Here is a 27282-nt window from a genome sequence, read left to right as displayed (position 1 = left end):
ACAGTAGTGCAGTGTAATTGTTCGAGTCAATAGGTTTTTCAGTTTCTATTAAAGCTTTTTGCAGATTAACCCCCTTTAAGTAAGACATGTTCACCAATTTATTAATTTGGAGAGTCACTTTGAAGAACAAATTTGTTGCAAGTGTATGGAAATCGAAAGGGATTAATGTGATTAACACGAATTGTTGTGAATATCCTAGGGGCAGTAATTTGGAGGGTCACAAAGAAGGATCATCCACTAGTACAATTTGGTGGAACTCTTAGTAGCTTTGAGGACAGATGTGATTGCTGCTGCGATGCAAAATGAGCTGACTTGGAACTGTTGATGTAAGCGCTCCATGTTTCCCATAGTACCCATCATGTTGATTATCCTGCAGCAGTGTAGTGGATAGTGTAAACTGACATGAGTAAACAGATCCCGCTGGCTAAGCGTTTCAGGCCCAGGCAATTTATCCTTTTCCAAGTGACACTTTCAGTGTTGTGATTTGCTGCCGTTTTAGCCATTTCTTATTACATTTTGGCTGAAATGGTGACGGTGGTGGATATGTAGCTTTGTGTTTCCTGCAGATTGATATACTCAGAGATTGGTGCAGATTCAGTCTGGCTTTGCTTGTGTCATTTATCTGTTCAGCTGATTTGGTGTGTTAATTCTGTACACTGTAGCTTGCTATCACCAGTGTGTGAATGGGTGGATGATTGTGTATAGTGTAAAGCGCTTTGGAGTACTTAGGACCAAGTAAAGCGCTATACAAATACAGACCATTTACCATTTTATTTCAATTCAGCTGCTCTTACAGCTTCATTCGAACATGTTAGTGCTAAAGATGGCACCTTTTGGTTCTGTTGGTAAGAGGAGTGAAATGGAGGGCAATAATGAAGCAGTGATATTGTTTTCGGTCCCCTAACTGGCTACCAACAGTAGCAGATAATGATTGCTCAGTAACTGACAGCTTAATATACGACCATTCTCTGTGTAAGAGCTCTTCTCTGTTGGTCACATGGTTTAGGTGATAAATGCTTTCTTTATTATTATATACGAGGTCATTTTTAGTATACGAGAAATCTCGAAGACTTGGAAAATGTAGTTTCCCTTTGCTTCTGTTCCTTTATGCTCCCAGGACAGTACTTTTCTTTCCCGCGCCTCTTACTGTCTGAACTTCTATATCTTGCTAGAACAGGTGTGAGAGGGCAGACGTTTTGTGTGCCTGGTGTTGGGATAAGCCTCCCATATGCCAATCCCAATTTGAAACCATCGTTTCTTCCTATCATTTCATTATCTTTCCCTCAAGCTAGACACCAGATTGGGTGTAAAAACTGCAGTGTAATAAATATCCTCCATTTCTCTGCTTCTGTCTGTTTTAAGACACTTCTTTTCTTCTGTCATGAGCACATTTTCTTTCTATTTTTTTGGCTTCTTCTCTCATGTTGTTTCATCATCATCATCTCTCACCCCATATTTCTCTTTGTCCCTTTCTCTCTGTTTTCTTACAAATTTTAGCAGATGGGTGAGGGGAATTAGATCCATGAGACAGCTCTGTTGATACTAAGCTGAAGTTGGAAAAATTTATTTGGATTGCTTTATTGCAGAGCTCATAATCTTTTTTTTATCTCACCACATAAAGGATGCCGTTTGATGTTCTTTTTCATCCAGATGCCCCTTTAGTACCAGGAATATACACAAATTTAAATTGGCCGTCTCAGGAGCAATCTAAGACCTAACCCTGTTAGATAAAGTCTGTCCTTGGAAAATCTATTGCTATATTTAATCCGCTGATGGACTGAAGCCAGTTTTTCAGTGTGAATCCAGCAGCTGACCAATCTAAAATGAACAGACTGACTCACACTGGGGTAATTAGAGGCACTTTGCAGCTGACAGTTGTAACTCAGTGTGTAGCCAGAGGGCTGCACTGTGTTGTGTAACCACAGTTTTCCTTCTGTTTTAAAGGAGAGAATATGAGCAATAATTTCCCAGGAGAGTAAGAAACTTTCACTTTTCCTGAGCCAGCCTTGTTACAATCCCTTGTCCCTTTCAGTGCGCATATGACTATTTATAGTACCGTCTCTAAAGAGAGAAAAAAAAACCCTCAAGTACATTTTTCTTCTTCACCTTTTGTGATTTTAGACACTGTGCAGCTGTAGGCCTTAGAGCAGAAAATAAGTCAAGTTAGAAAATTAAGAAAACAATTAATCAAATTTATCTAAAGCATTTTTAACCACCATACGTGAATACAGACTAGGCATATTTTACCCTTATATTTCCCGTGGTAGCTCCGCTATCTATAGCATAATATAGTGTAATGCAACCACACCTCCAAAACGTTTGTGTGACTGTGTAAATGTGGATAAAAACAAAATACAATCATTACTTACAATATAAAACAGAGAATATATCAAATATTTCTAGGAGTATATGTCCTTTTTCTTTTTCTTGTTTTTTAAAAGGGCATATTAAAATTGATGGCAGCTACATGTGTCAAAAAACGTGGGACAAGGCCACTGTGTAGCAACCCCCCCCCCCCCCCCCCCCCTTTGAGAGAGGCCTATTGTCTCATTGTTGTCTGATAGTAGCCAACTGCTCAACAATTGTGGGACTTCTGGGATTGTAAATTTAGTGATACAACGAATGCTGTCAGCTGGTCCAAGGTGTGGACTGCAGGCAGCCATGCTGTTGGAATAGATGCAGTATGCGGTTGAGCAATGTCTTGCTGTGAAAGGCCTCATCTAGATGTAAATATGGAATGATATGAAATATGCAACACCTTCCCTGAAAAAGTTGTTGTCTGAATTGGAGCATATGTTGCTCTAAAACCTGTATATACCTTTGAGCTTTCATGGCACCTTTCCAGATATGCAAGCTACCATCAGAGATGCAGGCTTTTGAACTTTGCTTTGGAAAAAGCCACATCCTCCCTCTCCTCTTTAGTCTGGAGGACGGAGCATTCATGTTTTCCAAAAAGACATTTCACATTTAAATTAATTTGACCAACAGTTTTCCACTTTGCCTCAGTCCATTTTACATGAGCTTTAGCCCAGAGTGGCGTTTTTGGTTCATGTTTATCTGTGGCTTCTGTTCACGATAAATCTTTCACCTGCATTTGTGAATGTCACGGTGAGCTGTGTTCATGCAGTGATTTCCATAACAGAATTATGCCTGTTTTTAATGTAGTACCACTCAAGGCCCTGAAGATCACAAGCATCCAATACTGATTCCAGGAATCTTTTGATGTTATATATTCAAAGTCTTCAGAGTTGTACAGAGAAACATGGATTTTGAAATAGTTCCACAATTTGTAGACGTATGTGTTTTGCAGATTGGTGAATCTCTGCCTGTCTTTTAGAGAAACAATGGCTCTCTAAGATGCTCGTTTAATACCCGGTTATGTTACTGATCTGTCACCAGTTAACCTAATTACTTGCACAGTGTTCCCCCAGCTAGGGTAAACACATTCCAGCCAGGGTTGTCCATTGCCTTCATCTTTTTAAGTAGACAAGCTTGTTAATTGTCCACAATATCAGATATAGGAAGGTACTGTGCATGTGGGGGGAAATAAACAACAAAATAAAACTGACGTTTGTTTGCTCTCTGTCCTCATTTTGTCTTTCTTTAGCTGCAAGAAGCTTTTTCTGCTTTTGTGGATCCTGCACCTCCTCAAGTATCCCCTGCACCACCTGTTTATGCTCAGGATCAAAGATTGTCTGTGGAGAACCATAGAAGCCACCACAGCAGGGAGCCCCCATCCGTCTCGTCATCATCTTCCTCGTATATTACCTCCTCCAAAGGTCCAGAACGCGACAGAGATCGCGACAGAGATCGCGACAGAGATCGCGACAGAGATCGAGATCGAAACAGAGATCGAAACAGAGATCGAGACAGAGACAGGGACAGACAGAGAGACAGAGACAAGGATAGGAACAAAGGCAGAGACAAAGACAAAAAGAAGAAAAAACACAAGAGGAGGTCAAGATCCAGGTCAGCATCGAGATCAAAGAGCAAACACTCCCTTCCCAGTGCCTACAGGAGATCCCGCAGGTCCAGGTAAGACGCTCCCACTGAAAAGTCAGCCTTTTTTTATTTCTTTTAATCCACCACAAAAAAGTCAGAGTGAATGCAACAGTGATGCTGCTCACTCCAGCCACAGGCGGCTGAAAAGAAGCTTCTGTTATTTCTTTTTTGTCATTATGTTTTGCTTTGAGTTTATGCTGCCTTTCTACAGATTTGTGGGGTTTGGGGATTTTTTTTGTTTGTTTGTTTTGAGCAAGGTAACTGAACTGAGAGGTTCAACTATTAGAACATTGTGATAGGAAAGAGACGCACACACACAGGCTGTATTCTTAATCTTATCCTGGTTGTTTCATTTTCCAGCCTTGCTATGCTGTGTTTGTAAATGGCATGCATGTTCTGCATATTAGGCAGTGGGACAAAATAAATTTGACTGCCCTTTATGGAAAGAAATCTGACAAGGTTATTAATTTCTTAAAATATTTATGAATACTTAATGCTTTTCTGCCTAGTTAAGAATAAAAGTAGTATTTCCATTTTGTGAGTCCTTTTATATAACTTGTATTAAAGTAATGAACTGAATAATGATTTTTTTTCCTGTTCAGTTCCTCAGTATTTAAACAGTGTTTATCTGTAAATTGCACCACGTTCAGGTCTTCCAAAAGTTTACTGAAATAATTGAAAGTCTTATTCAAACCTATCTTTTCTTCATTTTCAGTTGTGCAAAGCCCTCATGTCGCCTTTTTTTTCTTTTTCACTTTAACGCCATTAGGCTTATCATTTTGTTTTTGCCTCACTCTTCTCTTTTTCTTTATTTCCAATTCATTTGCTTCTCTCTCATATTCTGCCTTCTGATATTTAACGATTTCTTCCATCTTTCATTCTCTTTGTTCCGCTCTCTGTCCAGATCCCGTTCACACTCCCCAGGGAGAAAAGACAGAAGAGGCAACTCATCAGAAAGGAGACGCGAGGAGAAAGAGCGGGAACACCATCATCCCAGCAGCAGCTCCAACTTGCCCAGGGGGCTTTCAAGATCCAGGTAAATCTAACAGCAGGTGTCTTCACAAGTCATAGGTCCTCACATGCAGCTTTGTTTTCACACTAAAAACATTGATTTTTGCTGCCTTTAAAGCTGAGAAGGGGCACTAATGATGCGACTCTTGGGTGGTTAGTCCATATTTTCTTGATATTCTTCAGTTTTCTTTATTTTTACAAAAGCAGCGGGGGAACCGTTATCAGTGTTCAAGGTTTTCCATGTGTCATTAAGGCCAACTTCATGTAACTCGAAGACAGTTTGATTCCCCAAAAAGGGGAGGGCATGAGGAAGTTTTGGCAAATGCATTGCAGAGTTCATCCCAGTAAATATAGTTTTGTCTTTATAATTGTACAACAGTCGCTTGATACCGACAGATAAATAGGCATTGTTACAAAAAATAAAAGTACAGTCTCACTAGCGTTTCACTGCTTTAGGCACTGGGCAGCCTCCTGTCATTGATTCACCTGGGAAATCTGCAACATACCAAAGAGTCTCTAAAGATTTTTAAGGCATCCGTCCAAAAGAAAGAGCTGAACCAGAAACAGACCTCTCATCACGATAATGATGAAAGAATGAAGCCTTATGAAATGGACTAGTTGTTACCACAAGGCAATACTAATATTACAATATTATAAACAAACAACAGCACAAGCAAGAAAATCCTCAAAAATCTTGTAACTGAATGAAATTTGCAGGGAATTGTTCAAACCAGAGTAAGAGACTGGGAATAACTATGCAAAATGCCTCTTAAATAGAGTTTAATTGGCCTGTGAAGTTAAGGGTGTATATTACAGCAGTTCATATGCTCAGTTAAATTATAATTAAAGACGTTTATTTTGTACATTTTGTTTTGAGTACACCAATATTTCATGCAAGGCTTGGCAGATACAAACCACCACTGTTTATTGTGCAGTGTTAATATCTGATTGAGACGTTTTAGTTTTTAGCTCCTGCTGTGCTCTTCTTGCGTTTGTCAGGTCTCCTCCTGAACAGCAGAGGAGCTCCTTGGCATCCTCAGGACAGATGCAAATTGCGGCCTCCTCGTTCTCACCATACTCTTCACCCGGCAGAGTTTTGTCTCCATCAGCGAGCCCCGCCTCCAGCCTGGCTCACTCAAGGTAACCCCTCCAGACGCTTGTCAATAATCCAGCTTGCATCCAGCAAGTAAATGAAAGTCTCTTTACTGAAGGCTTAAATGTTTTGTTTTGGGGTTTTTTTGTTTTTGTTTTAGCTTCAAGTAAATGAGAAGATGTATTCTTGCATTTAAATCTCTCTTATTTGCAACAATAGATTGTTCCTTTAGGTCTGATAATCGAACACTCCAGCTGCTGCCGATTTAAGAACCTAACAGAGGTTATGCTGATGCACTCTTTTTCACTGACTAATGTTTAGAAATGTTTATTTTTATGTTGTTGTTGTTTTTTTCTGTTTCTAAACTCCTTCTACTGAACAGTGTTTGCTCTCCTGATATCACAGCGCACAGCTTGGGTCTTTCAGCTTAAAGGTCACAAGGGCAAAAGCGCATTAATGATCTTGGCCACAGACTTGATAAGACTTGCAGTTGGTAGTCTGCCACTTTAGCAGCGTGTTGACTTTTCAATGCAAGAAGACTAAATGTTGGCCAGGCGCACTCTGTTCACTTCAATATCTTACTAAAAGAGAAGGACTCATTATGAACTTGTGGCTTGTTGGTAAATAGAGCCTGTTAATTACAAAATAACAATATTTTAAATTCCACCTCTTTTATTTCCAAAGTTTTATTGCAAAGTTTCCAGATTTTAAGCGTCATGCCTTCTAGCTGATACCAACCAGTGCGTTTGTGGATGTTCACTTGTTTTGTAGTTTAAAAGTTTAATTTTTCAGTCTTTAGTTTGTGTAACCCAGCATAACTTTTAAAATCTTCCGTCATTAAAAAACAGGCTTCTGGGAAAACAGGAAACAATGTAAATATTTTTGACTTCTGCAAAATTGGAAAAACACAACAGTTCCTTTTATGTTCAAACTGAAGTATTGCATGCACCATAATTTAATGTTTTTAAAAGCTCTGCTTAACCAGTATATCAGCCGTCTCATGTGCTTTGTTATGAAGGAGAATGCTTTTTCTTCCATAGATTTAGTAAATGCTCGTCTTTTCATGTGGGGCGCAATTATCCTGGCAGATGCAGGAGTCATTCCAATAGAAGACAGTCTTTTGTTGCCCTTTCTTCCTAAACTGTGGGTGAAAGCATGAAAGGTTTTGCTGTTTACTTTCTCCGGGGAAAGGAAACTAGATCATGATGCCATAATAACAGCGGGAGGGGCAGGTAGTACTTTATACTGAGTGCCGTGCACACACACAAACGTTTGAAATCTTCCATCTTCGCGAGAGGAAGAAAAGCTAAACTTTTTATCATGAGCAGCGGTCTTTTCTGCAGTTATGTTCACCTGTTGTGTTCAATCAACTTGTACATGATTTGTTCCTTTTTTTTAATCTCTTGATGAATTATGAAATGCTGGACTGTAGAGACATTTAAGCTTCGGAAGGAGCCGTGAAGCTGAACTTGAGGCCTGAAATTTGTCTGCATGATTAAATACTCTGTCTGTGTTTGGTCTTTTAACTCTAGATGGAAATTTCAGTGTTACAGGACACTTCTTTCACCTCTTTCCTTCCTTCCATCTTTTCTTTCTATCGCTCTCAATGCCTGTCGAACTTTGGGCATTTCAGAGAAACATCATAAATATTGAATATTCTCTCCTGTTTACATGATTGATTTTATGCTTTTTGACTCTTTTGTGTCCTTCTCCTCTGTTTTCTTTTCAGGGGTGGTTCTCTGGAGAAAGACAAGGCAGTGTCCTCATCCATAGTATCCTCTGTTCAGTCTAAAATAACTCAGGTATTGTTCTTTGCTCTTATCCCAGATGCATCCCCTGCTGAACTTTTCCATCCCATCCAATGAAAGTACTTAGTGGTGTTCTTTGTTTCCATCATGCAAAGAGGAAGGATGGAAAGTGCTGTTCTCTTTCAAACACCAAAATATAGCTAGTTTTTAGAGCTTTTGACTTGAACTCATTTTATATTTATCCACTTCTCCCGGTACCTTCTGTGTGTTTTTACAGCACGTCGGTGTGCTATATTTGTTTGTTTGAACCATGGGGAGGCCGATGTCTTACATTTATATGTGGTGCAAATGTGATAAAGCTGCACTCTGTATTCAGTGGCAGTGTAATCCAATCTCATGCATCATACCTGGAGAAAAACTGCCGGTCTGATTTTGTTTCTTGACAGTTTGAAACTGTTGTTAAGAAAACTGTGCGGACTCCAGGTTCACTCGGTTTCAGCCATATTGAATGATCATCCGCAGCAAATTGAATTTGGTTCGTTGCCACCGAACGACCGATATTAAACCGTCATGATTTTGCTTGCCTCTGGGACTTGTCATCAATTTTGATTTGGATAAAAATGTAACTTAACATTTCTCTCATAACCTTGGAAGTAACACTTGTCAAAACAAAGCGGTGAGAACGGATTTGTAGATGGCCTCGATTTGTTAAAAGTGTCTGCTAAGTTTATAGTCGACTGATGGTTGACCGGTTGATGGCGCAGGTTTCTAATAGTGTTTTGTTGGATAACATTGTTGAACCGTGTTGCTGAGGTCTTGTTTACCACTGTTTGGGGTACATGTGCTCTTATTTTAATAAACAAACAGCACTTCTCATCGTGGCAGTGGATCTTGGCTCCAGATTGCTCTTCGGCCCTGCGCATCTCATCCTAGGAGCTTCGCCAAGAATTTAGGATAAGAGAGACTGAATATTAGTTGGCGCCGATGAAGCGAGAGGCAAAAACAGAAACCTCTGCAAACTTGCCGAAGTCTTTTGGGAGATGGATTTCACTTCACTGCAAAGGAAGGAGGCAGAAGCAGCACATGGTCTTGAAAATGTTTTCTCCAGTGGTACTTGTAAATTCAGACAAGAAGGACCATTACCATTACTGCTGAGAAACACAAGGTCAAGTTCAGCAAGTTGTCAGTTCAAGTTAAGAAAATGGCAGGTTTCAACATTCAGTATGGTTTTATACCCCATGTGTTTTTTTTCTTTTACATTTTATAACGCAACAGAGAAGCAGAGGTTGGCTTCGCATAACTTTATAACTTGTTTTAGTTTATTACTTAGCTGTGTAAAAACTAAGCCCACAGTTTTGGAAGCTTGGGTTTAAGCCTAAAGCTGTAAAAGCTCGCCATACACTACCTGCTTGGCACTAAACGACACACGTGATGTGTAAATAAGCGAGTGTTTGCTAAGAAGTTGCCGCTTCAACTTAAAAGCTGAACCTTGTGTCAGTTTTGCTTCTCATCACTTCTCGTCGTGGCAGTGCATCTTGGCTCCAGATTGCTCTTCGGCCCAGCGCATCTCATCCTGGGAGCGCAGGATGAGAAGTCACATTCCCCAAATTGCTTAAAAAAATTAATTGTCAGGCTTTTCTTTTCTGTTTTAATAAAAAACACCCAAAGAAAACTTACTGAAAAGGTTTGATTGGATAGTTGCCACTGTCGTCATGCCCTAATGCAACCCATAGTCTCCTGTTGAGTGATGAGCACAGCATAGACACTTCCAGCTGTAAAATTACAGTAACTGCACATAGAGCTCTGCGTGTAGCCGCTTTCTGACAGTTGACTAAACCAAATGTTAAAATACTGTGTGTGTGTGTGTGTGTGTGTGTGTGTGTGTGTGTGTGTGTGTGTGTGCGCGCGCGCTTGAGAGAATTTTACATACTGCTTACATCAGTGCCATGCATTTAACAGTAATCCAACATTTGCATACAATTGTTTCTGATGCAGCCTGATAAGGTGGCACTGACATGGATTACAGCAGCTATCCTGTAGTTTTCTAGACGGGACAATGCCAGTTAGTCCACCCTTTCATTTTGTGGCTGACAAATAGGCTGCATGGCTGAAAACTCTGCGAACACACACAAAACAACACAACAGTAAAATTAGCGCTTGTGCAGCATCTCAGCATTCCCAAAAACTGATGGCGTTGTGTTGCCAGAACAGTTTCCGGCTCTGTGCAGACTGCTCATGTTCTTCCAAGACAAACTCTGATTACTGGAGTTAAAAATGTCGGTCTTGTTTTATGCAACGGGGTATTTGTTCCTCAAGCTGCTGAAGCACAGAATGCCTCAAAATATAAAAGCACATCGTAGCATCAGGTTCTCCTTTGATTTTGACAGTGAGAGGCACCTCCAGACCAAAGGAGAACCAACGTGTTTATTGGTGTCACATAATTATTGCTGTATTGTTATAGTGCGTCTGGGTCATATTGGGCCTGTTTAATGTAGATAAGTGGCAGGCTGTGTTGGTGTTTTGTCTCATTTGGGTGCGAAAAATGAAAAACAGTTGCATCTGAGTAAGTGCTACACACCCGTAACTCACAGTGTAACCTCACACACGGCTCGCCAATAAATTCTGACCCCGGCAGGCACTGTCCTTGCCTGCATGTTTTTAAATTGCTATAGACAATTTATAGCCACTATTTTGTTGCTTTCAGAAGTGCACCTCAGATTAAGTGCATTCACGCGTATCACTTCTACAGACGAAGCGTTATATAATCCACAGAGATCATTGATATTCTTAAACACTGTCTTTATTAATGTCTGTTTAATGATTCTCCTTAAAATTGTTGTAAAATCCACAAAACAAAAGTGCAAAAACACGAGCAGTTACTGTTGAGTCCTGTCAGTCCTCATTTGGACATTGTGCTCATTTAGATTCATATTTATTATGTAGCTTTTATCTCTTTCCTGAAGCTTCTTTGTTTTGCTCCTAATCTACTTGTATTTGACTGCTGTTGAAAACCTTAGGAGAACTTTGAGAAGCCTAAAAATGTCTGTACGTACTTTGATTTTTAAGTCTACATCACCATAAACCTCTCTGATTAAATGTCAGTAATTTAATTTATACTTGCCTCTGCAATGCATTATTTTGATGCACGGATTCTCCTCCAACTGAGCGAAATAAACCTAGCATGCAGGTAAACATAAAGTGTCAAACGTGGGAGTACAGCCCTGTGCAATATCACCTAAAAGACTGATTATTCAGAACTGTGTCACCTTACTGGGAATGTGTTTCTCTAAGCTGAGCAGAGCGTTTACTCGCATGTAAACTTGGATCTTTTATTTCTTCCGTACTTTGTTTGTCCACTGACTTTTCTTTTTCTTTTTTTAATCGTCTTTCGCATCGATTTTTATGTGGCGCCAAATCTGGAGAAGTGTTCTGCCATTATTCATAAACAGTCTGGAGGGTTTATGTTGCTCTGCCTTTCTTTAAAATCTTCCAAAGGTATATTGGATTGACATTAGGTGACGTACTTAACCACATCACAGTGTGTCTGCTGTGTGCTTTAGATTGTTATCATGCAGGAATATTCCTCTGTTGCCGCGCTTCTGGAGGCTGGAGGTCATCTCGTCTGACGGGAGTTTGTCATATCCTCAGGCATTCACGGTGACATCTGTGTCCTCTTCCAACACTTTTTGTGTCCGTGCAGCCCATCTCATCTTTATTTCCACCTCCATTCTTTACTCTTATGACTATGCATTCACTGTGGCAGTCTTGGGCAGGTTCATGTGTAGCCTGCTGGATTTCATCTAGGGCTGCCACGATTAGTCGACTAGTCACGATTACGTCGACTATCAAAATCGTCGACGACTGATTTAATAGTCGACGTGTCGTTTGAAGCTTTGTAAGATCGCAAAAGACCCAGGAATAAGTAGCAGGATTTAAGAGTGCAATAACGGACTGAAACAGAAGATGGCAGCACTGCATGTACAAGGATGCCAGCTGCCGTTAAACCCCGAAGAAGAAGAAGTAGCTCTGTCCCAGAATTCATAGCGCAGCCCAGCTCAGTTTCCAACAATGGCGACAGCTAGTTAGTTTTAATGTTACTCTTATTATTCTTTTTGGGCCACAAAATAAATGGTTAACATATTTTCAGGCTTGAATTTAGCTGTGTAAACCTCAAATATCTGCTCAGTTTATCAAGACACCACATATTTTCAAAAGCGCTCCGACGTTTTCGGAGACGTCTGTTACCCACTAGCTCGAGTGTTAGCCGGGGGCAAGGCTCACTAGAGCCGGTGAGAACCCCGGACTCCCGACAGATCGTTTTCAAACCCACCGCTGTCTTTCGCTACTCAGGTTAAATATATATAAGTCACTTAGATAACTTAAAAATGTTATTGTTTGGCTTTTTTTAGTGTTTTATTTGTTCCTGAGTAAATCGGTTTGGCTGAGATTAAAGTTATAGTTTTTAGACAGCTGAATAAACGTCAAGCAGACAGCTGATTATCAGAAGTGTGAGATGGTAGAGAGTTTACTCCGGTGTCCTGTTATATTTTAGATAGCAAGGAGTTTATTAAACTTCACCGAAACAATCTGCAAATTTCATTAAAATTTAATAAACTACCATCTTGTCTTTATTTTTAGTTAGCACATACCTTAAACACTTAAAGCTGTAAGCTAATGATAGTTATATAAGAGCAGATTCATGCTGGTGCAATAAGCTGAACGCTGTACGTCCAATGGATGCATGATCTGATTAGTTGACTAATCGGTGACTAGTCGACTATCAAAATAATCGTTTGTGGCAGCCCTAATTTCATCAGAGGAAAATATCAAAAATATTCCCATTTGACTGAAGGAGGTGCTCCCAGTGTCAGTCAGGCTTCTTTTCTGGTACTTTAGCAAAGTGTAATCTTGCACCTTTATGTTGAAGAGCAAATGGTATTTAGGGGGGGGGCACTGTCCATAGAAGCTGATGTTATGCTATTTTCTTCACACTGCCTGAGCCAACACAGAAGCTGTAATTTCCAGCGATAACCCCTGTGCCCAGGGTAAAGCACTTGTCCGTCTGTTTTCAAAGATGTGCAAGTAGTTCAGTGTGTTTGGCAGCGAACAGCCACTCTGATTCTGAGTGGGACCATGGCTTGTTCTCTACCTCCTGATTATTGCTTCAACTGTGTTTAATATTTGTTTTTCTAATGTATCATTAGTCTCCCTGAAGAACTGTTAGATCAGTGATGATTTTAGACAGATGCAGCCCATTCAGTGCTTTTTCTCTTTTGCATATAAGTCACACTTTAATAGCTCCTCTTGTTAAGGTCATGCCAAGCATGTCAGTTGGTCCAGACTCTCCAAAGCCCCTCTGTGTGCGTGCGTGCGTGCGTGCGTGCGTGCGTGTTGTGTCCTTTCTGTATGTTTTGGTCAGCAGAGTGTTTTTCGCTGTGAAACTCTCCCATGGATGCCATTTTTACCCAGGCTCTTTCTTGTTATGAATCGTGAACTCTGACCTTAACTGAGACAAGCGAGGCCTGTGACTCTTTAGATTTTGTTCTGGGCTCTTTTGTGACCTCCTGGATGAGTCCTCGATGGGAAATGAATTTTAGTAGGCCGGCCACTCCTGGGAAGGTTCACCACTGTTCCAGGTTTTCTCCATTTGTTGATAATGGCTCTCTCTGTGGTTCGCTGGAGTCCGAAAGCCTTAGAAATGTCTTTGTAACCTTTTCCAGACTGATAGATGTCAGTTCCAGCTGCTCCTTTAGATCATGGCATGATGAGTTGCTTTTAGGATCTTTTAGGCTTTACTTTGTCAGAAAGGTGCTGTTTAAGTGATTTCATTATTCAGTAAGTCTGACATTAATCAGTCCTGGTTGTGGTGAGGGAAATTGAACTCAACTTTGCATAAATGTGAGTAGAGCTGGGCGATATGAGATTTTTTCATATCACGATATGTTTTTTCATTTCAGGCGATAACGATATCTATCACGATATAAGCCAAATAACTATATTTGTAAGATTTAAATGTGCTGTTGCTCACAAGTAAAATGTGAAATAATCAGCAGCTTGTTTTTATTTAAATATTTATTTCCCATAATAAGTTCAACAGGGTAGATGTACTTAAGGAACATGAGACTTTTTCAGATAAATAAAGGCAAATATTGCAAACTACACAAAAGGCAGCCGCTAAAGCGTTTAAGTTTCAAAATAGAACAAACGAAACAGACTAAATTGTCAATTCCACTTAGAAACAAAGTATTAATTCTAAAAATAAATCTTAGTTTGTTTTACAGAAGAACAGACAAAACTGACTAACTTTTGTCAATATCAAATAAACTGAGAACTAAAAGGAAATTCTCAATCTCTCCTTGTTGTATAGCTTAGCTTTTCAAACAGTTTTAACAGTTACTTTAGTCTGACAAAAGCCGAATGACGAATTAGCGCTTCCAGTCAGAGACTGAGGCTATGTCCACACGTACACGGGTATTTTTGAAAACGGAGATTTTCCGTTTTCGTTTTAAAAAAATAATCCCGTTCACACGTAAAGGCAGAAATGAAGGAAAACGGTGCTATGAACATGCCAAAGCAGCAGGTGGCGCTAGATTCCTAACCGTGCAGAAATATTGGCCAATCAGAAGTCTAGAAGCCTCGGTGGGAAAAAGTAAACAAAGCTGGGGCATAGAAGCAGAACCGAGTCGTATGTGTGGACCGACAGTAACTGTGTGTATATAAGCATTTAAACACTGCAGAGAGTAGAATTAACAGTAACAGTATTGTAGAAATTCATTTCACCGAAACAATAACGTGGCGCACAGTGTGACGCATGCACCAGTTCATTGTATTTCCAGACTTGCTTTCGGCACAATTTACAGTGCACGCTACTCTGTTTTTTGTCAGACTTGAAATAGCCGAAATACCTTCACACTACGGAACTTCTATGGCTCTTCCGTTCGACAATCTCTCCGGCGTTGGAACCATCATCTGTTTTCTCTTCGGTCACGCTCGGTTGATTTTTCTAGTCGGTACACTCATTTCCTCCATTACCCGCTGGCTGCTTCCCAAACAAACACACGTGCGGCTTGGCACTTGTGCTGTACGTAACAAGTCACGTGACGTGAAGCTGCGGCTGTGATTGGTTCGGCTCTGCGCTACTTAATTTGGATCGGCCGACCTTTTTTTTTTTTTTTTTTTTTTTTTTTTTTTTTTTTTTTAAGAGGACAAGAGCGGCGAGGTCTATCGCGATAGCTTAATTTCTCTATCGAGTAAAAGTTATATCGCGATACATATCGTTATCGTTCTATCGCCCAGCTCTAAATGTGAGTAATCATTTAATTCATACTTTCACAAGAGGATAATTACTTTTTTACACATGGCCAGGTAGGTTCGGATTACTTTTTTCCCTTTAATAAATAAAGTCCTCATTTAAAGCTACATTTTGTATTTACTCAGATTATCTTTGCCAAATATTATAATTTGTTTGAGGATCTGAAACATTTTTAGCGTGACTAAAAGCTTTTTTTCACCTCACTGTAGGTGTAAAACTGGACACGATATAAAAAGATGAGCCTAGAGCAGAGTCAGGAGTGAATGGGCATGCAGTTTCACATCCAATTTTAAAATACTAAGACAGCGATGGTGAAAATGTTTATCTTAAGGATTCAAGGCGGTCTTCACAAGTCAGCGGTTCACATCACGATATCCACGCCATTTAAAAGGCGAGATACTCTTTTTCCGGTTGTGACTAATGCATTAATTAAGCGGCGATACAGTTTTAAGTCATTTAATAAACACAGCGGTGCTCTCACATGTATTGAATACTGTACATACTAGACAGCATCTTACAGTGAGGCTGCAGTGTGCTGGATTTCTAGAGCTTCTGGGAGTTGATGTAATGCAGGTCGATACTGTTGCCTCTGCGTTCACACTAACTCTTCTATGAACACTGGAATAACTTCAACTGAAGTGAAACTAACTCGCTCACCTGGCCGTGTGTGTGTGTTCCACAATGAACATCTCTTGATTCTTCTGTCATCAGCAACAACAAAAAAAAGAGTCCTATTTCAGTTTCTTTTTCATTATCTCGTAGTCGCTTCTCCCACCTTCATCTCAACATAGCAACACAAGCTAGCTGGTGGAAACATGCTGCTGCAACATGCTCTGATTCAAAACTGCTAACTACTTATACCCCATCTGTGATGTTTTACAAACACATCTTGAATAATTCAGCACATCCTCATCTGCCTAATGGGCTCTGCTTCCCTCCGGGTGCCTAGTTGCTATTTGCTTCATTCCAGCTCTTATTTCTCTCGTGTTTGTCTGTATTCCTCTTTCTTCTTTCCCGTCTTCTCTGTTGCTGTACATTTGAAAGATACTTTGTTCACCTTTACAGTGAACTGCACTGGGACCGGGAGTGTTTTAAATTAGGAGTGTGGGTATCTCAAACACTGCATAGTTTCTTGGGCGGGGGGATCTAATGACAGAAAGGCTAGATATCAATACATGTGGCTGCTACATTGCTCCCTCAAGATTTTCCTAACAGTTTTTTTTGTTTGTTTAACGGTTGTTGCCGTTAAAAGCAAACATGTGACACCCTTATTTCTGTAATCTCACTTCCTAACTTGACCCACTGGTTATAGTTTTAAAACTGTCTTAAGGGCCCAGTGAGAGTTATAAATAGTGCTTCCATGTTAGTTTTTTCAGGCCTAGTGTTTGTAAAATTAGGTTTCAATCCTAAACAGGTAAATGTGGTTAACTGACAGCATACAAGGAAAATAGTTTGTCCTAATGAGGAAAAAAACCCAACATCCCAATTCAGTGAAAAAATAAAGCTGTCCTTGTAATGTGTGACATTTCCTTTTGTTTAATTTCATGACAGGATTCTGGCACAGCTTTATCAGACATACAACAGAAAGGCAGGCGTGATATCTGTTTGCTTCCAAACAGTCTCACATTGTTTTCTAAAGAAGCCGGTCAATAATAATCGCAGCCACAATCTGATTTCCACCCCACACACAACAGCAAAACCGTCTAAATAGAGGCCGTGTTCTTTGGCAAATGAAGGTGTGCACCTCGCACGATCTATTCCTTCAATTTCCCCACTATTACCAACATACAAATGTTACGATATCACAAATGTTCACATTTAATACTAAAGCTTCCTGTGGAAAAGTTTTTTACATTTTTGGTGTAATTTTGCAGTCAAATAAGGAAATACTGTGCTGTACTTCTCAGCTTAAAGCCAGACGGCATTTAAAAGCACAGACACACAATTAGAAAGTAGCTTTGTAGTTGCGTTGTGTAAAGCGACCAGTGTGTGTCTTCAGGCCTTCTTATAGAACAAAATGAGTGGGTGTGCGTCAGAAGTTAGTCAGGGTGGTCTCTTCCTCTGCTGGTACCCGTGTAAAAACCCAAAACTGTTCTAGTGGTTATCAAACTGTATCTTTATTGATGTATACTGAGGTGTCAAAACCGTCATTATGGGTGCGGGGAGGTCGTTAAATGTCGTCTATGTTGGTGTAAAGTGTATATGTGGTGGGGTTGTGGAGTAGCAGCTGCCCGTTGGTCTTTACTCCAGTGTAGATGAGACAAATATAATAAAATGATAAGGACTTAAATTATGCACAAGTGTGGAGAAAAAAAACATGCTTTTCTTACAGGTATCCCTGTTCATTATTACAGAGGTATAAGTACAGCTGGCAATTTAACTGTCACACTCAACTAAAACTCCAGCATCAAACAAAAAGTCGAATGTGAACTTTATGAAAAGTTTCAACATCAAACTCAGGTGTCTGTCTTTAATTAATTTAGTAATAGGAAAGCGTTCCAATTAGACGACTCCTGCTGGTTAAATTTAGCTTTAGATTTAGATTCCAGATTTAAACATGCCACTGCTGACTTACAGTGACGCGAGCAGAGTGCTGTGTCTCACTGATGCTGAGCAGCCTGCTGGTTTTTGGATGTTCTCAGATTTTATCTTTGTAATTTTTTTTTTCTTTACAGAACGTGGGGCAGTGCAGGGACTGTTTAGGTTAATACTGTATCGACTGTGTCTGGGATAGGCTCCAGCCCCTCTGCGACCCTGAACTGGATAAGTGGTTAAGAAAATGGATGAATGTATTGATTGTTTACTCATGAGCAAACTTTTTTTTTTTTGGTCCCAGAAGTCATGCAACATGTTCTCATACATGACGACTGAAGTGCAGCACGCAAAGACCTCCAGAATTTAGCTGCACATTAGTTAGACGGGACACTTGTGGCTGTATTTAGAGCACACGTCCAGCCACTTGATGATAATTCTGAGCGTTGTCATTGTGCGTGTCCGTTATCTGTGTATATCCGAGAACATCAGGGTTTTGAGAGAAACGGCCTTTAGAGCGATTTGATATGACAGCTTTCCCCCCTCTTGTGATTACAGCTGTTAATTCGTCTCATCTGTCAGGAGAGCTCGAGGGTGGATATTTGTCCATGCGTGCATGAATCGCTCGTGCACCGCGATGCAAATTAACACTTCCTATTCTGCAGCGTAAGCACTTGCCCCCGTGGTGTGCAAAGTTTACATTTCTACCTGAAGAGTGAAGGAGGAGAAAGTGGAAATGAAAAACTGCTGTTTGGCAGTTTCTTCCACTTTGTTTCTGTTTCCCTGCTGTGCACTCTCATTGCAACTTCCTATTAATTATATTGTTTTAAGTAAATAACCTGTTTACAGTTGTCAGGGATATGTGTGGGTTGGCCGGGGAGTTCATATATGTGTTTTCTAATTGCCTTTAAGGGGATTCTGTTGTTAATCTTTTAAAATGTATAGCAGTGCAACAAAACTTTGAGGCTGGTGTAACATTTCAGTGACTATTTATACATTCCTGCATACTCGTTTTCTTCCTTCCTTCGCTTTTTATTTCTTCTATGAAATGAATGAAAGTGTTGCCTTCATTCATCCCACAAGCAACAACAAAAAAACAAATGGATGAACTTGTGTGTCTGTCAGCCGCATGGTTGATTCTCAGTGGGAACACCATTACTAGCAGCTCTTTCGTACTGCAGGGAATAGTTTGCTGAAGAATTACAGGAGAAACTATTCCTCTTTAAGGAGAAGTAAAACACTGTGACAAGAAAAGAAAAGCGTTGGCAGATCTACTTTTTCCATTTTGTAGTTCTTTCAAAATAAAGTGCTTTGTTTTGTCCCCTTCCAGTGCAGTGTGTTTGCTCCGCTCCTAAATTTTGATCGGTTCTGTTTGATTTAGTAGATCTGCTTAGATCAAACTAACTGACTACTAGTTGTATTGTTATTATACCCACCGAGGCATGGCATATCTCTTGCCATGCCAGTTGCAACATTGTACTGGGGGTCTTAGTGGGAAAGCTGTACATTAAAACTCATCTCATGTTTTGTTTTTCTCTCTCTTCTTCTTTGTGCAGGATCTGATGGCCAAAGTGCGAGCCATGCTTGCCACCTCCAAGACCTTCCAGCCTCCCAATTCTTAAAAAGGACGTTGCTTTCTTCTGGATGTGACAACTTTTGCCTGCAGGCGAGTGGTATTCTCCGATTTCCCGGAGATTTATCTGACCCGCAGCTGTTTCAGAGCCCTCTGTTTATCCATGATTTATCAGTTCAGCAAGAATTGAGCATCGACAGTTTCAGTTTGATTGTGTTACGTCTTGTGCCAAGTCGTAAGTGTGAAGTACGCTGAAGTGAAACCTGAGCACCTGGTTTCACGGCCGGTGTGAGAAAACCGCTCATAACACAGGAGATTAAGTCACAGCTATGTTTTTGGTGCACGGAGAATCAAATGTGAAATAATGTTTGCCTCCTGTTTTGAGATGCTTTTCTCCTACGAGTCACTCTTTGCAGCATCAGCTGCAGGAAATCTGGAAGCTCTCCTTCTATGAAGGCTTATGTTTTGATAATTTAATTTTCCCATCATTTTTCCTCATTTCCTTTTTCTCTTCAGCGCCTACTCTACTACCTGAGAAGTAATTTGTTTTTACTCTGTCCATCAGCTGCAATGTGCAGCCTTTGAATTTTGGTTCCTGGTTTGTACTGTAATGAGTAATGCAGAACAACTTTCTAATCCAAAATGAAATAAAAGTTCTTTTATGATTTACATGTGGCCTTCAGTTGTTTTATTTTAACAAAAAATAAATAAACCGTCAGGAGAAGAAAATGGATACAATGCAGGTTGTTATAGTGCATTAGATATTGGAAAAATTGTACTTGTGGCTAAAAAAAAAAAAGATTACATAATTGGAACATGAATATTCAAATATAAAATGATTAGAAACTAATGATGCATTCTCAATCATCCAGGAAAGTAAATCTCCAAAAGTTGATTCTGTTCATCTGGACGTAGCGTTTTGTGGGAGAAACGTTTCGTCACTCAACACAGAGCGAATACCATCCCCACTGACACAGCAGCCAGGGAGGCAGAAGAACAGCACATCAAGAAGGCCCTGAGTAAATGTGGTTATCCCAGCATCTAAAGGAAGCTCCAGCCAATCCAAGAGAGAAGGACAACCGCTGCCCCAGCAAAAACCTGTAGTGATCCTGTATGTGTCCGGAGTATCCGAGCAGTTGAGACGCATTTTTTCTAAACACCGTGTCTCTGTGGCTTTTAAACCCCAAAACACACTGTGCCAAAAATTGGTCCACCCCAAGAATCGGGTCCCCCGACGCAAACAGAGTAATATAGTGTACGCTGTTAAGTGCCAGGAGGGTTGCCAGGATTTATACATCGGGGAAATCAAACAACCTCTGGCGAAGCGGATGGCACAACACAGAAGGGCTACCTCGTCAGGCCAGGACTCTGCAGTCTATTTACACCTACAGGCCAGTGGACACTCTTTCAAGGATGAGGATCCTGAACACATCCTAGACAGGGAGGAACGCTGGTTTGAGCGGGAAGTCAAGGAAGCCATTTACGTGAAAAGGGAAAAACCATCTCTGAATCGACGAGGGGGCCTAAGGGTACATCACCATCTTACAATGCTGTGATTGCAGCCGTTCCCCAACTCTCTCTGAATGGTACTCATGGCCATTGATCAGTGGTCTTTGATCAGTGGTTGTTGATCAATGGTCATGACAATTTGCATAATTAAGATTAAGGAACTGACCTCCCAGCCCATTGTTCCTTCAGTGGGCTGGTTTCAGTCATTATGCAAATGTACTGTTTATAAGATTGGAGAAACAGTCAGCTGAGACTGAAGAAGTCACTTGGATGAGTGACGAAACGTTCCTCCCACAAAACGCTACGTCCAGATGAACAGAATCAACTTTTGCAGATTGCAAACTAAGTAGAAGTGTCATAATTTATTCTTAGGATGCTTTCCCTCTTCACCAGCTGGGATAATGCCCTTGGTATTTGTTTCAAAAACACTTAAAATGTGTTTCACAGAATTAACGAAGGGAAAAAAGACAAAAGATCCATAGTGACATGACATGTATTATTAAAAAACAAAGCCAGTCTATTTCTATAGAAGTAAATTAATATATATAGAGGGAGGGGAAAAAATCAAACTGGAGCTTATCCCACAGCAAACCCTCAGCACAAGTATAACTCCCCCTTTGATTTAAGCACTCTGCACTCTGGAACCTGTGATGGTAACTGATTCTCTGATCTGAGGGGTCTGAGTTCAAAATAAGGTGGTTGATCAAAATCTGAGTGTCGAGATATAAAGTGGAGTTGTACTATGTAGTGATCAAAAGTGATCAATAAAATTTGAAACTGGATTCTCTGTGAATGGGAAGACACTTCTAATCGCCACAAACGTGGATTAGACGTGGTATTTGTGTGTGTCTGTGAATAGATTCTGTCTGTATGTTGGAGCAACACAACCTCCTGTGCACGTGTATCATACACTGAACAAAAATATAAACGCAACACCTTTGTTACTGCTCCCATTCCCCATGGGATGGACGTAGAGACCTAAAATTCATTCCAGATACACAATATAACCATCCCTCCCAAACAGTGGTCACAAATCAGTCCAAATGTGTGGTAGTGGGCACATCTGCTATATTGAGATAATCCATCCCACCTCACAGGTGTGCCACATCAGGATGCTGATCTGACATCATGAGTAGTGCACAGGTGTACCTCAGACTGCCCACAACAAAAGGCCACCCTGGAATGTGCAGTTTTTTGCGCTATTGGGGGTCTGGGGACCCAGAACCGGTCAGTATCTGGTGTGACCACCATTTGCCTCATGCAGTGCAACACATCGTTGCATGGAGTCTATCAGATTGTCAATTGTGGCCTGTGGAATGTTGGTCCACTCCACTTCAATGGCTGTGCGAGGTTGTTGGATATTCGTGGGAACTGGTACACGCTGTCGTATACGCCGGTCAAGCACATCCCGAACATGCTCAATGGGTGACATGTCCGGTGAGTATGCTGGCCATCCAAGAACTGGGACATTCTCAGCTGCCATCTGCCCTGAACAATGTGAACCATGATTCATCCGTGAAGTGCACACCTCTCCAACGTGCCAGACGCCATCGAATGTGAGCATTTGCCCACACAAGTCTGTTACGGCAACGAGCTGGAGTCAGGTCAAGACCCCGATGAGGACGACGGGCATGCAGTTGAGCGTCCCTCAGACGGTTTCTGACAGTTTGTGCAGAAATTGTTTGGTTGTGCAAACCAATTGTTCCAGCAGCTGTCTGGGTGGCTGGTCTCAGACGATCTTGGAGGTGAACCTGCTGGATGTGGAGGTCCTGGGCTGGTGTGGTTACACGAGGTCTGCGGTTGTGAGGCCGGTTGGATGTGCTGCCATATTCTCTGAAACGCCTGTGGAGACGGCTTATGGTTGAGAAATGAACATTCAATGCACGGGCGACAGATCTGGTTGACATTCCTGCTGTCAGCATGCCAATTGCACGCTCCCTCATTGCTTGTGGCATCTGTGGCATTTTGCTGTGAGACAAAACTGCACATTCCAGGGTGGCCTTTTGTTGTGGGCAGTCTGAGGTACACCTGTGCACTACTCATGATGTCAGATCAGCATCCTGATGTGGCACACCTGTGAGGTGGGATGGATTATCTCAATATAGCAGATGTGCCCACTACCACACATTTGGACTGATTTGTGACCACTGTTTGGGAGGGATGGTTATATTGTGTATCTGGAATGAATTTTAGGTCTCTACGTCCATCCCATGGGGAATGGGAGCAGTAACAAAGGTGTTGCGTTTATATTTTTGTTCAGTGTATATGTAGCAATGTAATAATTTCCCCACGAGTCAAATGTAACCTCAAGGGACGAATGAGTGCTCTGTCTACATATAACAGGCAACAAAGAACCAATTTTAAATTGTATTTTTACAAACCAATATCTTTTGTTACAGCAGCCTGTCACAAAAACACATAATCTGCCACCATTTCTTTAGTAAAATCTTTTAAAAATGTCAAAGCTAACACAGTTCGACAGGGATAAAATAGTGGTTTTGCAACAATAAGGTGATTACACAGAGCCATTACCCAAAAACTCAGCATATTTTAGCTTGCTGTGTATTGTGTACTTAAGATACTTGTCCTCCACTTGTCCGCCTGGAAAAGTGGAGGACAGAAGAAGTGTCAGGCCTGAAAAAAGTTGTCATTGTCCAAATATATGTGAACCCAAGTTCTTTTTGTTTTTTGTTTTTTACCTGTTCACTGAAACATATTTCAGTTATAGTCATATAATGGACATGGTTATAATGTGTAGACTCTCGGCTTTCATATGAGAATATCCACATTCAAATTGGATGAAGGGTTTAGGCGTTTCGGCCCCTTAACATGTGCCACCCTCTTTTTAAAGGGACCATAAGTAATTGGACAATTGACTCAAAGGATATTTCATGGGGCAGTTCCTTCATTATGTCATTATCAATTGAGCAGAAAAAAGGGCTTGAGTTGATTTGAGGTGTGGTGCTTGCATTTGGAAGATTTTACTGTGAACAGACAACATGTCAAAGTGGCAAAAACTGCAGTTTGGTACAGCTTGAGAAAACAAGAAAGACAGGAAGCACTGGTGAACTCAATAACACAAAAAGACCTGGATGTCCATGGAAGACAACAGTGGCGGATGATCTCAGAATCATTTCTATGGTGAAGAGGAATGCTTTCACAACAGCAAACCAAGTGAACAACACTCTCTTGGTGGTAGGCGTATCGATATCCAAGTCATAAAGAGATTACTGCATGAAAGTAAATACAGAGGATTCACTGCAAGGTGCAAGCCACTCATAAGTCTCAGGAATAGAAAGGAAAATTGGATTTGGAACAGCTCATGATCCAAAGCACATCACATCATCTGTAAAACACGGCGGAGGCAGTGTGATGGCATGCATGGCTGCCAGTGGCACTGGGACATTAGTGTTTAGAGTGTTTAGTGATGACGTCTCACAGGACAGAAGCAGCCGAATGAATTCTGAGGTGTTCAGAGACATACTGTCTGCTCAAATCCAGCTAAATGCAGTCAAATTGATTGAGCAGCGTTCCATAATACAGATGGACAGAGTTTAAGACTTCGGTCTCATTGTAAGCAAAGGGTTTTCAGCCAAGTATTAGAAATTGTCATTTTTATTTTCAGTTATTTAATTTGTCCAATTACTTAAGAGCCCCTGAAATGAAGGGAGTGTATTCAAAAATACTTTAGTTCCTCACATTTTTATGTAATCTTTTTGTTCAGCCCCCTGAATTAAAACTGACAGTCGGGAGTTCAGCTGTATCTGAGTTTCATTTAAAATGGTCATTGGGGCCGCAGCCAGTGGTGTTGGAGATCTTGTCAAAATTGAATTAAACGAAGGTCGAAAAGTATCATCAGATTTGAAGTTGCAAAACCAGCTGCAAAGAAAAAAGCACAAACACTGGAACAGTACCAGTCATGGATTGGACTTCAACATTACTGAAGCAGTGTAGGATCATCTTGACAGAGAACAGAACGAAAGGAAGCCGACATCCAAAGAAGAGCTTTGAATGTCTTCATGAAGCCTGGAGAACTATCCCTGAAGACTTCTTGAAGAAACTACAAAAGAGCTTCACTAAGAGAGTTCGGGCTGTGTAGAAGAATAAAGGTGATCAAACCAAATATGGACTTTCAATCTTGTTAGAATTGTAAAAATATTTTTTGCCTTGTACACTTTGCATTTTTCTAGAAAAATACAAAGACATTTGGGGTGGCACAAGACTTTTGCACAGCACTGTATGAGCAGCAACTACCAACAATCAATTTCAGCTAAGAAAAAGAGCCACGGTGGTGTTCTTGTCTCTATATTGATTGAAACAAACCACTGAACGGCGTGGCTGGTTAGTATGTCACTTACTGCATGAGTGGAATTAGTGAAACAAGTCTGAAAGTTTGTTAGAGCTGCCTTAGCTTACTGAAAACACATCTTCAGTTTGATCTGAATTATCTGATATCAATCAAAAAGGAAAGGTCCCACCACTAAGTACTACAAAGTAATTTCAGAGATTTAAAGTATTTATTTGTCGACATTTATAACAAAGGAATGAAATGCTGTAATTGTCTGTGTGTTATTGGGGATTAGGTGACATTGTTAAACTAATTAAAGCAGAGAAACAAGTAATTCTAAAGGGGTTTTGTTGTGACTCCCTCTCCATTAAGACAGACAGGTGTGCAAAGCTCAACAGCACATTTACCCCCTATCTAAGTCTTTCTCTTCTTCTCTTTATTTGGGGTGCCCAGCTTATAAGGAAAATAAAAAAGATTTCCTGCCCCCAAGCAATAACCTCTATTGACTGCATAAAGTTTACTGTCACAGCAGCATTGCAGCATAAACCTTGAAGACTGTTGATTGCCTCATACCCTCCAGGCAGCTGCTGCGATGGCCCTTGCGACCCAGTGCTCACTTAAACCAGGATGCAGAAATTGTTGGTAAACTCCAGCTCGAATTACTGGGGTGCGAGCGCTGGCTCACCGGTGATTAAATGTTCTGAACCATAATCCATTTAAAGCCATGTCTTTAATCACTAAAATGTAAAACCTATTTTCAAACAGGCAACTAATTACAAAATCACTGATGCTTCTGTTTGTTCTGCTCACATTTAAAGTTTTGCTCCAGCAGCCTGAGCAGAGCGCTGCAGAGCCCTGCAACGCTGTGGCAAGGTGATAATAATCCATTACATTAACTGTGAGTTACAGCTGTGTGCCAGCATGGCAGTGTTTTCAAGTTAGGCACACTTGAGGGATATTTAGCGCAATAACTCAGATGACCTGACGCGATAGCATCTGGAGGACAAAACTTCTTCAGTCGGAGAAACAAAGTGCTCTGCCATCCAAAGTCAGCATGTTCCTGTGCTCTATATGCACCATCACACACATCCTTAGTGCTCCTGCTGATGCAAAATCTCTACAGAGAGCAGTTCAAAACCTCCTCTGACTGCATTAATACTCAGTTCTGCCCCCGTGCCACCAGGGAAACTCTACAGAAACATAACTAGAATAAAGGAAGAGCTGCTTCAAGCCTCCGGCCGTGAAAATGTTTCCTCCCTTCAGAAAAACATGAACAGATGACACCGACACACTTTGCTTTTGATGGTTTGTTTGTTTTTTTCCCTTCTATAGTAATCCCCTCTTATGAGCTTACCTGTTGTCATTTCCCTATTTGGTATTAACTCTGCTTCCTGCTGTAATGCTTAGATTATTAAAGAAGACATGTTACCACTTCACCAGTGTCAAACTATTACAGTAAGCATTGATACTACTGACTGCATTATCTCTTAACTTGTATCCCTGCTCCCTTTATGAAGTCTTAAAATGTATTTCAGAGAAAAATCTACAGCAAGCACTTTTAAGGGGGTAGCTGTAGCTGAGGAGGAAGAGTAGGTCATCTACTAATCCACCAACTAAAGGTTGGTGGTTCAGTTCCTGGCCGCTTTATTCTCCAATGGGTTTATTGGAGCAATAGCAATATTTTCTAAAAACTTGTCCCTTTAGTTCAAGCCCAAAAATGCTGGAAAGATTTTGCATGTGTTCAATCTAACTTTAGCACTCTGCTGTCCAAAGAGGGCTCGGGGGTGTTGTTACGTTTGGTCTACTCAACTGGAACTACTTTGTCCAAGTAGTTGTCCAATTCAGTTCAGTTCAGTTCAAGTCAACTCTATTTATATAGTGCCAAATCACAACAACAGTTGCCCCAAGGCGCTGCATAAGGTAAGGACCCTGCAATAATACAAAGAAAACAGATATACCCAACAATCAGATGACACCTCCGACCCCAATCTCAATACTTACTATTTAGCATATAGACAATTCATATACATATTTTTTCATTGAAATAATAAATGTAAAAATGTAAATACATCTGCCAGAGTAATATGACTCAAAACTTTTTCCTTCCAGCCTCTGCTTCTATCTGGTCGATAGAGGTTTTTAATCACATTTGCATTGCATAATGGAAACAGCAACAATTGTCTCCTAATGAAGTTAAAAAGCTCTTAAATCTTT

General features: G+C 40.6%; 1 protein-coding gene across 3 annotated transcripts in view; it reads left to right on the top strand.

Moving 5' to 3' along the window:
- sfswap (splicing factor SWAP) overlaps positions 1 to 19940 on the top strand; it is a 53827-nt gene extending 33887 nt beyond the window's left edge. For all 3 annotated transcript variants that reach the window (XM_080875074.1, XM_080875073.1, XM_080875075.1), the window contains exons 15-19: positions 3608 to 4035; positions 4907 to 5038; positions 6013 to 6153; positions 7836 to 7908; positions 19255 to 19940. In XM_080875074.1, coding sequence (XP_080731200.1) covers positions 3608 to 4035; positions 4907 to 5038; positions 6013 to 6153; positions 7836 to 7908; positions 19255 to 19320 — 840 coding nt within the window. In that variant the 3' untranslated portion in view covers positions 19321 to 19940. The remainder of the gene's footprint in view (positions 1 to 3607; positions 4036 to 4906; positions 5039 to 6012; positions 6154 to 7835; positions 7909 to 19254) is intronic.
- Positions 19941 to 27282: the final 7342 nt, after the last annotated feature.

Source organism: Rhamphochromis sp. 'chilingali' (assembly GCF_963969265.1).
Source record: "Rhamphochromis sp. 'chilingali' genome assembly, chromosome: 2".
NCBI classification, from domain to species: Eukaryota; Metazoa; Chordata; class Actinopteri; order Cichliformes; family Cichlidae; genus Rhamphochromis; species Rhamphochromis sp. 'chilingali'.
The sequence above is the reverse complement of the archived record's forward strand: the minus strand, read 5'-3'. Positions and strand labels throughout refer to the sequence as shown.